The sequence below is a fragment of the Homalodisca vitripennis genome, chromosome 5 (genome assembly GCF_021130785.1).
Source record: "Homalodisca vitripennis isolate AUS2020 chromosome 5, UT_GWSS_2.1, whole genome shotgun sequence".
NCBI classification, from domain to species: Eukaryota; Metazoa; Arthropoda; class Insecta; order Hemiptera; family Cicadellidae; genus Homalodisca; species Homalodisca vitripennis.
In genome coordinates this window covers 183,942,681-183,956,483 of record NC_060211.1, presented here as the reverse complement: position 1 = coordinate 183,956,483, position 13,803 = coordinate 183,942,681, and the positions used below count along the sequence as shown (strand labels likewise).

The 13,803-nt window shown below is 38.3% G+C and overlaps 1 protein-coding gene across 1 annotated transcript in view; it reads left to right on the top strand.

Moving 5' to 3' along the window:
• LOC124363313 (zinc finger MIZ domain-containing protein 1) overlaps positions 1–13,803 on the top strand; it is a 78,568-nt gene that overhangs the window by 55,948 nt on the left and 8,817 nt on the right. The window contains 3 exon segments of the mRNA XM_046818553.1: positions 9,502–9,702; positions 11,042–11,191; positions 11,618–12,011. Coding sequence (XP_046674509.1) covers positions 9,502–9,702; positions 11,042–11,191; positions 11,618–12,011 — 745 coding nt within the window.

Here is a 13,803-nt window from a genome sequence, read left to right as displayed (position 1 = left end):
AATGGTTAAGAAGACATGAATTTCTTGTCACATCTTAAAGTTCCAATCAACCTTAGAAGTATTTTCCGTCATATACCACTAAAGCCATTCAAAATTGTAAGAATATTGTTAACACGTGTATGAACACATATTGATACCTTGTTGTAGTATTTTTCTTTATTTTAAATATTATATAGCCACGTGCCCCTAACACCCATAATTAATCAATCCTCCAAATAAATTCCTGGATACGCCCCTGTCGGTTATAAGATTTAGATCATCAAAGAGGGAGATAATTGCTGATACGTGGGCACCATGACAGTGAAAGGATTACAACGGGAGAGACATTGTCGTATCAGTGTGTGATCAGTATCTGTATCTGTATCGATTGCGTGATAAGAACCAGGTCAAGCCGAGCCGGGCTGTGGAGGGAGGCGGAGAATGCTAGTGTAGAGTCAGGGACGTTGAATCGTAAGGCACCAGTCCTTCACATTATGTACATCAGTCCTACTTTCTGGCCGTCAGCCAACCTCGGTGGCCGCTATTCTGTAGCCACGAGCAGTACTGGTATTTGTTGGACCGACAAACGCCAGCTTCCTTCTCGGCGTCATCATTGATTTTGATCTCTTTTTCCACTAAAATAAAAACGTTTTGTGAATTGTGTTTCGAATTCAAATTATAGAATTTTTGACACCCTGGCTGCTTTGTAAAAGCAAAGTCTTACATCTAGGCATCCATTGGTATCCGGAAAACGTGCTATGGAGATCATATTTTCACCGTAGATGATCACCCCAACTGAGCGCAAATATGAAGATTCCTGAAAAGGAAATTGGTTGAGATCACTGTTGAGGACTACGGTGGAAGTATGAAGATTCCTGAAAGGGGGTAACTTGGTTGAGATCGCTGTTGAGAACGATGGTGGAAGTATGAAAGATTCCTGGAAGGGGTAACTTAGTTGAGATCACTGTTGAGGACGATGGTGGAAGTATGAAGATTCCTGAAGGGGGTAACTTGTTTAGGATCACTGTTGAGGACGATGGTGGAAGTATGAAGATTCCTGAAGGGGTTAACTTAGTTGAGGATCACTGTTGAGGACGATGGTGGAAGTATGAAGATTCCTGGAAGGGGGTAACTTAGTTTAGGATCACTGTTGAGGACGATGGTGGAAGTATGAAGATTCCTGAAAGAGGGTAACTTGTTTAGGATCACTGTTGAGGATGATGGTGGAAGTATGAAGATTCCTGAAGGGGGTAACTTGGTTGAGATCACTGTTGAGAACATCGCTCGATAAAGTTTTTACTTTTTGTGTTCAGAACGTGGTCATGGAGATTTGGGAGTGGCCGCGCCGTCCAAGGCGTCGGAATTCAGATCAGAGTTAGAGATAACGCATCCTGTCTATGGTCGCAGCACTTTTTACCACTACTGTTGACCTTGTGCTGTATTGGCTCCCCCTTGTTGTTTGATCAAATCTTCGCACATGCCAGTGACCCAGGCCGACAGCCCGAATAAGACTAAAGCGAGGGTCCGTCTCTCCTTCTATTTAAGACAGTTTTCTGCGTATGCTAATATTTACTTGGCTGTTATGAAATGAGAAATACCTGGAAATGAACCATTGTTTTAGACTGCCTAAGACATACTAACCAATGTTAGGCTCTTTCCGAAAAATACCTGAATTGTAATTTTCAATTTGGATTGAAAGAATTCTTTCCATCCTGATAATATTCATGCCTTCCATGCCGATAAGGTCTTAACAATATTTGCCATAGAATTGACCGCTATCGCAAACTAGTAAGAAAGGTATTGTTGGGGTAGCTAATTTGTCTCAAATGGCTAAATTTATATGATCCCATGTCTTAAAGTTGGACAGATTCACTGTATATCGGTTTGGTATTGCTTTTAAAACCACTCAGTGACTTAATAGAACCATTAGTTCTCTTTGGGTTCCTAACTCATTTAAATAATGGCCAATTTGAAGGAGATAGTAACATTTTAGGATTTTGACCCTTTCTTCTTTGTTGTCAAACAGAAAATTATGAACAAAAAAACTTCAATCATGGATTGTCGTCGAACATTGCCAGCAAGTCGGTGAAACAAAAGCGCGGTGCGAGATCGTCCACCTCGATTCCAAGAACTCCCGTGAAAGAAACTCCAAAGGAATAACAAATTAATTATGCCGCTATTAATAGATCTCACCGCGACCCCGGTGACTCAGCCTTTTCCCGCGATCTGGCCTTCGCTTGCTCATCTGGACTCGACAAACTCTCGAAATACCGACCGATGCTTCTCCAGAAACGTAGCCGAGATCGGCACGGCTAATTCGGGCCACAATCTCGGCAATACGCAGCGACTGTTCTTCAGAGAGAGTTTATTTTGCGAGTGATTTGGCAGAGGACGAGAGAGATTGGGCCTGTGCGTCTGTCTGTGCACCAATAAACATAACCTCGCTCCTATCGGATCGTCTCCTGTAAATAAATCGCGATTTGATGTGTGCCGATATTCTCCTCGCCCACGCGAGAAATCGTTAATAAAACTTATCACAATGAGTGTTACCAGTGGCGTACCTAAGAATTATCTTTTAGGGGAATAAACCCAATTGAAGAGCACGCCACAGTGGGGGTATGGAATAAATCTAAATTTAAATTATTGAATCAGTCTCAATTCAAAGTAAAACAGTTACGTGGTATATCCAAATAAGTTATATTGCTGATATATGTATTTTTTTTATACATTTTAAGGCTTTTGGGGAAGGTATTCTATCCCTCTCATCTCTCCCCTTAGTTACGCAACTCAGTTTTGTAATAGTATTTATAAATGATTAAAACTTACATTACAAACAGGATAATCTGGAAAGTGCACGCATGTTAATACTGTAAACACACTAATACGAGTTGGTATGGAACATTAGGTTTTGCAGTTGAAATTAATTTTGTAGACGAACATTATTTCCTGTGAACAAACTTATTGCTCATTATTCAATGCTCATTAAACATTAATATAAGGTTTTGCTGTAAACCCAGACGTATTATACCCACTGAACACTCTAAAACTTTATCAAATTTAGTCCATCATTGCTTAAAGTGTTTACAGACAGACATACGCACATTGTATAAAATATTTATAATACAACACAGCATAACAATATTAACTACAGCACAGTGTATTAAGACACTGACATACGATGTGTTCGAATAACGAACATTTCAACAGCATCTTCGTTCAAGAGTATTTATGTTCAGTATTGTTTGTTAGGAAAACAATGGGTTCCTAAATGTATTTTACGAGTTGACTATGAAAGTCGCCGAGCATGGTGTCACGAACGGGGCTGAATTAAAAACTGCTGTCGAACTTTCCTGGAAGTCGACCCCGCGCGCTGACTGTTACGCAAAACTCAAACAAACAGTCGATTCAGAGACATCTGGCCGCAGACCGTTCTCCGAATTCGTATCGGACAAAGGTTGATAATTTAACATTATCGCGGCACTGTTCCACTTGGTTCCGAATTGTATCTGAAGGTGCTGATAAGTCGGAATTGTATCTGAAGGTGCTGATAAGTCCGAATTGTATCTGAAGGTGCTGATAAGTCCGAATTGTATCTGAAGGTGCTGATAAGTCCGAATAGTATCTGAAGGCGTTGATAAGTCCGAATAGTATCTGAAGGTGCTGATAAGTCCGAATTGTATCTGAAGGTGCTGATAAGTCGGAATTGTATCTGAAGGTGCTGATAAGTCCGAATTGTATCTGAAGGTGCTGATAAGTCCGAATTGTATCTGAAGGTGCTGATAAGTCCGAATAGTATCTGAAGGCGTTGATAAGTCCGAATAGTATCTGAAGGCGCTGATAAGTCCGAATTGTATCTAAAGGTGCTGATAAGTCCGAATAGTATCTGAAGGTGCTGATAAGTCCTAATTGTATCTGAAGGTGCTGATAAGACCGAATAGTATCTGAAGGCGCTGATAAGTTCGAATTGTATCTGAAGGCGCTGATATAAGTCCGAATTGTATCTGAAGGCGCTGATATAAGTCCGAATTGTATCTGAAGGCGCTGATATAAGTCTGAATTGTATCTGAAGGCGCTGATAAGTCTGACCGGGTGGGATTGTTATCGAGCGCGTCGCGACGCGGTGTTGGCGTCGGATTTACGCATTTACTCACGCGCGCACGCACACACACCCTAGGGTTGACCTGCAGACGAGATTCCGCCAGTACAGTACGATCGGACTTGATCACTTCTCTGTGCGACCTGAAAGTACTCAAGTACAATCTTTGACTCTCAAAGTAATTTTAGTAATTTCGAATACAAATTACTTTGTTTCAAGTGTATTATTGGCGATGGTCGATTTGTAAGGATAACATTTGCCATCGTTATGTGTTGCAGGAATGGTACACTAAATTTTGGACATGGGAATCGATCCAATTCTTCAGGCAAACTCAAATCAATCGCTTCCCAATTAATATTCATTTGTGTTTAATTCCCTATGTATTAAGTTTTTTAACATCTCCCCCTCCTATGTTTAACCCTTATACTGCTCATCCGCGTATGCCACTAGCCTGTGTTAGTATATCATCAAACAGGATAAGCAGGATGCGCTACCTCAGACCCAAAATCCGACTACTTAAACCGCTCGGAAATCAGCACTCCCCTGAAGAAGAAGATAGATTTCAACCCTAGAAACGCAGTGTTCTATTGTAACATATAACAATAGAATTCTTGTAACATATAACAAAGGATTTTAACGTATAGATAAACTCCTAAATGTTTTGGTTATTAAGGTATCGTGCTATAAAAATAATATAGCCAATTTAAAATAATTATTCTATTTTTATAAATTTAAAACTAATTTTTCTTAATAGTACTAAAACTTATAGGCCAGAACTTCACACATTAGTATGTACTTACTGTATGGCAAATGATACAAAGAAGCCGATATTTATTAATTAATTACTCATTTATTAAAAAAAAAAAAAAAAAAAAAAAAAAACAAAAAACAATTCATACAATCGTTGAGACTACAAAACAAAAATTAAAACAACCCAGGTGCTTGAACAAGGACTTGTCGACTGTAAAGCTGAAGTTATCACTCAAACAAAACAAGCTCTTACAAACCCAGCGTAATCAAATTTAATCGCCCCATCACAAGCACGTGCTTGTTTATCACTTTATAATTGTCCTCGGATACCTAGTCATCATGCGTCCTTCCGTCCTCGAGCCTGCATGACTGTGCATGCGACGGACGACGGACACCTCTTGACTGCATGTCGCGATTGCATAATGCAAGATTGCAGTCGATCGGTCCTCCAGTATAGGTAAATACATATCGCTTCCATCCCTCGCTTCTTCAAGCGTCTTCGCATCAGTGAGGCGGTATCTTTTCACTGTTCACAGCTTTATCGTACATTCACATAGGAAAATGTTCACTTTTAAGTTGTATTTGTCACATTTCCAATTCGTGTTTGTGGGGTCGAATTCATTTTGTTAAATATATTGCATGTCCGTGCATGTGACAATAATCGCATTGATACGGGTTTATTTCAAATAGTGGCAGATTTGTTCAGCAACTCGTCAGTTGCTTTGGTAAATGGAAACTTTGGGAAACCCACCTGGATCAGTTGAAATAAGTAATACATTTGTTCTCAATAAAGACGCACATTGTTGTTACTGATGATACCGTTACAATTTAAATAATTCAATATATAATTTTATTATTTCTATATTGACGTGTTTGATACTGCTTGGTTCTTGAGTAATCAACAGGAGGCGCTGCTGTTTTTTCAAAATATTCTTAGAGGGCCGACAAAATAGTAGCCGAACAATAGCCTATACTCTATACAATGGCTAACGATACAGGAATGCTTTGTGAGGGCGTCTCGGCGAGAGAGGAACCCTCGGGGACTTCAATGGATTTCTCAAAAACCGCGTGAACTTTTCAGTAGGCATTCTGCAGTGTTGCTGTGGGGGTGGGTGAGGGGTCGGTATAGTGGCAGTAGTACACGGTCGCTTGGCAACGCTACGTCACGGTATACGTCATGCAGGTTGCCACTCGCGGGGAGAAATTCCCTTGGGCGGGAAATTTCGAGGGTAATTCGACTGGAAAAGGCAATTTCTATTTAATAGTTCACCGGGTGGCGCTTCAATTTCAGCGGCTTACGAGAACTGTGGGAAATGAATCATAAAATCGCATCCGTCTATTAATTGTCTAACTAAAAAATATATTATGATTGGTTTAAAATTTTGTTTTATTTCATGCGGTTGGCTGTCTACTCCTAATTTTTATAGTAATCTGTGTAAGATTTGAATTAATGACATGCGATGTATGTATGTTATGTAATTAATGTTCCTATTTATTCTATTCTTGAAGTAGGCCTACTATGATCAATCAAGTATTGCATATTGCGCGATTTACAAAAGTGAAATGCACTTTTCGTTTTGGTTTTCCCTCTATTATTTTAAAAAGCCCTTTGTTATGAAATTTAGATATGACTTTGCTTTATAAATGACTTTTAATAATTAGTACAATACAAATTACCCACAGACATTATAACAATGCCCATTAAAATACAAGATTGTATCAGTAGTCGAGTAGTGTAATGAGTTGTGCTAATTTGAATTACATTTGTATGTCTATGAAATATATTTTATATGAAATCAGTTATAACAGCTTACGTTTGATTCCCACGTGAGTCCTGCAAATCAGATTCTTTTACTAATAGGCCTATGTCAAGGGTTCATTAGTGTATAAACACATATGATGTATTATCTTATAAGTTCCAAAGAAATATAAAACGGTTTTCACATGATGTTTTATAAAGAATAACAAACTTAACATAAATAACGGGTGACTAAAGTGACTGAATTGCGCGGCTACATAGTGACATAGCTGCTTTGTGCACATTAGAGTAGTTGAGTCGTTAGCAGTCATTTATGCTATCGGCTTTTGAAAAATCGTATTATGCCACATTATTTTAACTACAAGAATTGTAAATTCATTCAATGTAATCAATTAAATTTTCGTACATTTTTAAGTCTTCGCCCACATTTTTCAGCTTGTAATAATTACTAATACTGAACTATAGTACAGATTCCTGAATCGGTTAAACAAAACATGGAAGTGTCAGGGTTACTGCATCCCTCTTTGTCCAATGCCATCTGCACCTCCCCTCACCCCGCCCTCCAGAGCCCCCTCACCCTCACTTTACAGCCACCCTCTGGCAATCCCACCCCCTTTCAATCAGGACGGAATAGTTATCAGATATAACATTTGATGGGGAATTCGCGGGGAAATGGCTCAGACGGTGGGGATATTTGACGGTACATGACGTCAGCGTTGCCATGGTGACCGATGGAGGGGGAAGGTCATTTCCACCCCTACTCCACCCTCTCTCCCTCCCTTTTCATCCTTTCTCGATCCTCTCTCCTCTGTTAATTTATATTAAAAGTAAACAATCCTCCTTATCTCCCTCATAATTTCTGATAGTTTTTATGTTTTCTTCAGCCGGATTTTACGGCGTGCTGACTATAACATTATCGCCCTTTGGAAAGGGTCGGGTAAATTATGCCCGGGATTTACGCCCTTTTATGCTTTTTGACTAATTAAATCCACCTTTTGTCGGCGACTGGTTTATGGTCGTGTTTGTCCCGCCTTTTGTTTCAGCGCCCATTCCCTCGGTTCTCTTTCTACGCGAACTTTATCTTGGAGTTTTCAGTCGTACAAATTAGTCAGCTTGTTCGCCGAGAATTTCAAAATACTTACAGAGATAGCTCGTTAAAAATCGAGACGCTGCAGTTGTAGCATTTGTGCTGTTGTGACAACAAGGAAATCAGAGCTTTCTTCATATCATTAAGAAAGGTTAACTTTATCACATAAAATAAACATTTACATTCAAGACTTGCAGTCCCGTAAGTCTCCCTTGCTATGAACTACGACACAACATGAAAACCTTGCTCCAACTGTTTCAAGTGATGAGACAAACTAGAACCACAACACAACATAAAAACCTTGCTCTGATTGTTTCGAGTGATCAAACAAACTAGAACCACAACACAACATGAAAACCTTGCTCCGACTGTTTCAAGTGATCAGACAAACTAGAACCACAACACAACATAAAAACCTTGCTCTGATTGTTTCGAGTGATCAAACAAACTAGAGAACCACAACATGAAAATCATGCTCCAACTTTGTCAAGTGATCAAACAAACTAGAGAACCACAACACAACATGAAAACCTTGCTCCGACTGTTTCAAGTGATCAGACAAACTAGAACCACAACACAACATAAAAACCTTGCTCTGATTGTTTCGAGTGATCAAACAAACTAGAGAACCACAACATGAAAATCATGCTCCAACTTTGTCAAGTGATCAAACAAACTAGAGAACCACAACACAACAAGAAAACTTGCTCCAACTGTTTCAAGTGATCAGACAAACTAGAACCACAACACAACATAAAAACCTTGCTCTGATTGTTTCGAGTGATCAAACAAACTAGAACCACAACACAACATGAAAACCTTGCTCTGACTGTTTCAAGTGATCAGACAAACTAGAACCACAACACAACATAAAAACCTTTGCTCCAACTGTTTTTCGAGTGATCAAACAAACTAGAGAACCACAACATGAAAATCATGCTCCAACTTTGTCAAGTGATCAAACAAACTAGAAACCACAACACAACATGAAAACCTTGCTCCGAACTGTTTCAAGTGATCAGACAAACTAGAACCACAACACAACATAAAAACCTTGCTCTGATTGTTTCGAGTGATCAAACAAACTAGAGAACCACAACACAACATGGAAAATCATTGCTCCAACTTTGTCAAGTGATCAAACAAACTAGAGAACCACAACACAACAAGAAAACCTTGCTCCTACTGTTTTGAGTGATCAATCACATAAGATAGGTACCTAAATCAATAAAAATGAAAATAAGTTGAAAATTTGAAAAGAATAGTTTTGTGCTCTAAATTTCTTAAGGTACCTTCAACACTGCAGTAGTTGTAGACTTGAATAGTAGGCCGATTATGTAATCCTACTTTGGAGTCAGCTTCAAAGATTATCTGAGTCAAGGGTGTTTATGTACTGGAATAACATTAGAGCTCCAGTATCGAACCTCGTGGACATATGTAAATGTGTCTAGACCAACCTCGATGATAAAGGATGGAGTTAAAGGATTGAAAATTACATTTGAAAAGCATATAAGACTGGTTTCATGGCTTGGACTGTTTATAACTGTATGACTCGTATGATTGCTATTTGTTACTGTCCTATTGGTGGTAAATTTTGATAAGAAAAAATCTATCTTAAATTGTTTACCCTTAACACTCCCTTTTTGTATTTGCCATAAAAATACCTTCTCTTGTATATCATTCTCAGGTATATCAGCCTCAAATGTGTCGGTCTCAGGTATGTCGGCCTCAAGTTTATATATCTCCGGTATATCGGTGTTAGGATGTTAACTAATAGTTTGTAACTGTTGCTAGTGCAGTGATAGAGGAAGCCACTTCTCCTTGTTGCAGATGCAGGTACCACAAGGTAGCCAGCAGTACGGGGGAAGTTACGGAGCCCAGAGATCCCACGGACCCATGGGACCTATGAACGGCATGAACCCCATGAGCTCCATGGGGAACATGGGCATGATGGGGCAGGGATCGGGCCCCATGCACGGCAACATGATGTCCGGAGGCATGGCACCCGGGATGGGCAAAATGAGCATGCAGGTTAGTGTCAACAGAATACTTTACTTGTGTATTCATGCCAGTGTAAATGTTTCAAGGTCAACTATCGTACAGGCTATAAAAACGTTCCTGGTTGGCTCAACATTTTTTAACGCTTTTTTGTGCCAAGGGTTACTTTACACTTCTTAATAGAAACTTCCCCTGTACAAACACACAAGAGCTTATACATGAAGCAATATACCACTCTTTTTGGAATTTTACGTTTGTGTGTAGTAATAGTAGTTGCTTCATCTAACCCCTCTTCACATCGGTTTTGGAAAGGATGTAAAACTCATTTTTGGGACCCTCACTTGAAAGATGTAATTTTTAGCTCTATTTTCTCAAGACTTTGAAAATGATATACAAATTTAAGTACATTTAAATTTAAAAATATGAAGGGTCACTGATGGCACAAAAAAGTAGCGTTTTATGTACCGTATTGTTCCTGTATTGACGTGTACCATTCCACTCTTATAGGATAAGCCATCAAACCAATCCAGGTCTTTAACATTCTTCATAGTTGGATCTAAGCTAAGTTCTGAAGGAAGGCTACTGTCTCTCAAAACTAGTGCTTGCAACTTGCACAGCTTTAGTCTCAGTTATCAAAGATATATCCACTTGCAAATAAAAAAGACAAAACAATGACCTTCACCAAGCGTTTAAGCAAGGTAGGTTACAGTCATCTAATTCACAAGACTGCCCAGGAAGTCAGTTATTTTCAAATGCATTTGGACTGTTTTTTCTGTAAATGTATTATTTATTCAGTTAAAATTGCCATAAATGTAGAAAGTACGGTACCCAAAAAGCTAGTTGACCTTGGCATGGATTTTTTACAGTTAAGATTAAAGTTAATATCCGTAATACTACTTTGAAGTCAGAATGGTCATGAAAATATCTTGTATTTTATTAAAATCAAACATTTTCTTCAAGTAATGAAGTACTACATTTAATAGAATAAGTGAAAAAGTGAGATCGGTATAATCACAGTAAAATTTAAGAGATGATTGTTCTGAGCAGTAGAGATCAGTTAATGCCAGCTCTGGTTATACTGCAATATCAGATATATCAGAGCAATCATACAACATGTGACTCAGGGGTCAAGTTGATAACACATCTTTGTTTTTATAGCTAAGTTCTGATATCATCGAAATAAGCAAATGATTTCATCATCACCACCAATCATCCCGCTACTGTTTGTCGTAGATTATTCTTAGACTCTACTTTGGTAAAAAGCTTCTATTCGTATAACCTAATTTACAAAAAAGGAAGATCTTTACAAAGTGCCCCTTAATGAAACAGTAATTAATATAATTTAAGGTCTAACTTCTTGGTTTTTCCACAGCAAGGGCCAGCGCACCAAGTGTATCCTAGGAGGCTAGCTCCGTATCCTAGCCCTGCGATGCACATGTCCCAGAAGAGACAAGGAGCGTACCCCACTCCGGGACCTTCCCCCACCATGCAACCGGGGTTCCCCCCTCAACCTTCCCCCCAGGTACTGTACCCCGTCCTAAGTACTTTACTGGTCCTAAGTTTAATTTAGCAAGTACAGACATATCATAGTGTGTAAAAATGTGTAGCCAATATAATACACTTTTAACAATCATTGAAATTGTTTTACAGAGTCAAACTTGATAATGAGAATGCCATTTGATTTTAAATGGTATATTAAATTGCAAATTAAGGTCCTCTATATAATTTTTTCTATAACATTATTTTATTTAAATTTTCAGCTGTATTTAACGTAACAACCGCTTTTTATTGAAGCCATATTTTGAAAGGCTATCTTAGTTTTGAGTCAGCCACCATACTGGAGGTTATGTTCAAATTTGTTCAGCTTCTGTGAGGATAAAAAGCTTCAACACGTATAACGTGTAAGTTGAGACATTATTTATGATTATGTTTTTATTCTGTGTTGCAGTATTCAAGTGGGTATGGAGCCGGCAGGCCGGGATTCCAAGGACAATACCCACCACAGCAGACGATGGGGGCAGCGGGGGGAGTCTTCGGACCGACCGGGGCAACGACCGGGGCCCGGGGCTCCACCGGAGTCATGAGGCAGACGACGCCTCCCTACACCACCTCCGGCGGTCAGTCGGGGCAGTACTTCGGCCAGTTCCCTCCCCACCAGGGCAGCGCAGGTCCCCAGTACGGGGCCAGTCAGTTCCAGCAAGGGGGCAGTTACCAGCATAGCCCCATTCCCGGGAACCCCACGCCCCCTCTCACCCCTGCCACCAGCATGCCCCCCTACATCAGTCCCAACGCTGATATCAAGCCTAACTTCAACGAACTCAAGCCTCCTCTCCCTGTACAGAGTAAGTGTGAAGTCCTCATAATAGTGATAATAACACAAAAGAAAGCTTTTAGATCAGTTCAGTTATATTTTGAATCATTTTTGATGCCTCTAGAACTTAAATGTTAACACATTAATGTTTTCAGCCCCAATCATCTATTCTATTCTGCAGCAAGTGTAAATATGCTACTAAGAATCATCACCAGGGCTGATAGTGTTGATAGTATCAAAACATGTTCAGACACGTCATCATCTTTCACAAATTCACTCACTCACAGTCACTTTTATCTTTTCCTTTACCTCCTTGCTCCTGTCTTTACATTTTTTACCTTTGGTGTTAAATATTCAAACATTATCCAACAGTAAACCAGAATCATAGCCAACTAAGTATTTTAAAATTTGACAACAAATTATTAGAACACTTGTAAGAATATGAAACAAACTGACCTGTCAGTATTGCCAGAAACAATGTTGCAAAATCATTTTTCTTTAGTTTGTATGAATAAGTATCAACGAAGTTGTTTCAAAGACCCAAGATTTTATTGCTCGAAGATAAGAAGACATGATTTAAACTAACAGTTCCACAAGATGGCAAGACCATTTGCTGACTATTGTTTGATAAAGATAAAACTCCATAAAGATAACAGTAACCATGACAAGTGCCTTGGGCATTAACTGATCATTGTGTTGTTGTTTTGCTTTCATACTCTTCGATTCTTGCTAAGCCAATCACTTCAGTCATCATTTCAGTTGGAATTACTTGCACTTTAAAAGCTAAAGCTTTGAAGGTTTACCTTCAAAATGGATTACTGATGGTTATTGTTAAAACATAACTAAACTCTAAACCTTTATAGCATTCTTTTCTTCCTTTTGTACTTGTATAATGATAGTAATGCATAAATATCTTACAAAAACTATTTTACTATCAGTGTACGTAAATATATTCATGGTATTTCACAATAAGTTAACATTACTTCAGAAAGTAATTGTAATTTCTTACTAAAAACTCAGTTGCTTTAACATTCATAAGAAAAGATTAGTTGAATTTTAATTTTTAAAAAATCAAAGACTAGTTTACAGACTTTTTAAATTATTAGCTATGTCATACCCTTAAAGAAAAAAGCATGGTGAAACTGTTTTTAAATAAATTTATTTGGAAAATTGTTAACAAACTTCTTCAATTTGACATTTTTAATTGAAAACTTTTAAGAGACTAACTGAAATGGTGTTTATTCTTAATTAAATAAATGTTCAAAACAATATATAGCTATTTAAAAATTAATTTCTATTCTACCCTTTTAGACACAATAAATAATCTGGTACAGCTAGGGAAAATCATATCAGACTTAACGTTGATGGAAAAGCTTCCCGAGGAAAGATAGCAATCTAAGAGAAATTGTATGAAATTTGTTTTTTCTGCCTCTTGCATTTGAAAGCATTGAAGAAAGTGAAGTGGCTATTTCACTATACAATGGGGAGTTTCCAAAAGGCAATTTAGTGAAAGTAAACATCAATATTGTGTATAATAAATGGACAGATGTGCAATATAGAACCTTGAGCTGTTCTTTTTGAATACTAAATTGATTTAAGTTGCAGTTGAAACTGAACAGCATTTGTTTAACAAATAAATCATTTTGTTATATTATCCTGTCAGAAAAATATCCTCATTATACAAATTAATTCATAACCATATTACTGTGTTATAGTATGTTAGTTTGATATTTTCCCAAACCAGAATGTTGGCTCCCACTAACATAATGTGTCAAATGTTTACTTTTTTTTATCCTGAGGGAAAAAATGGTCCTAAAAAGAAC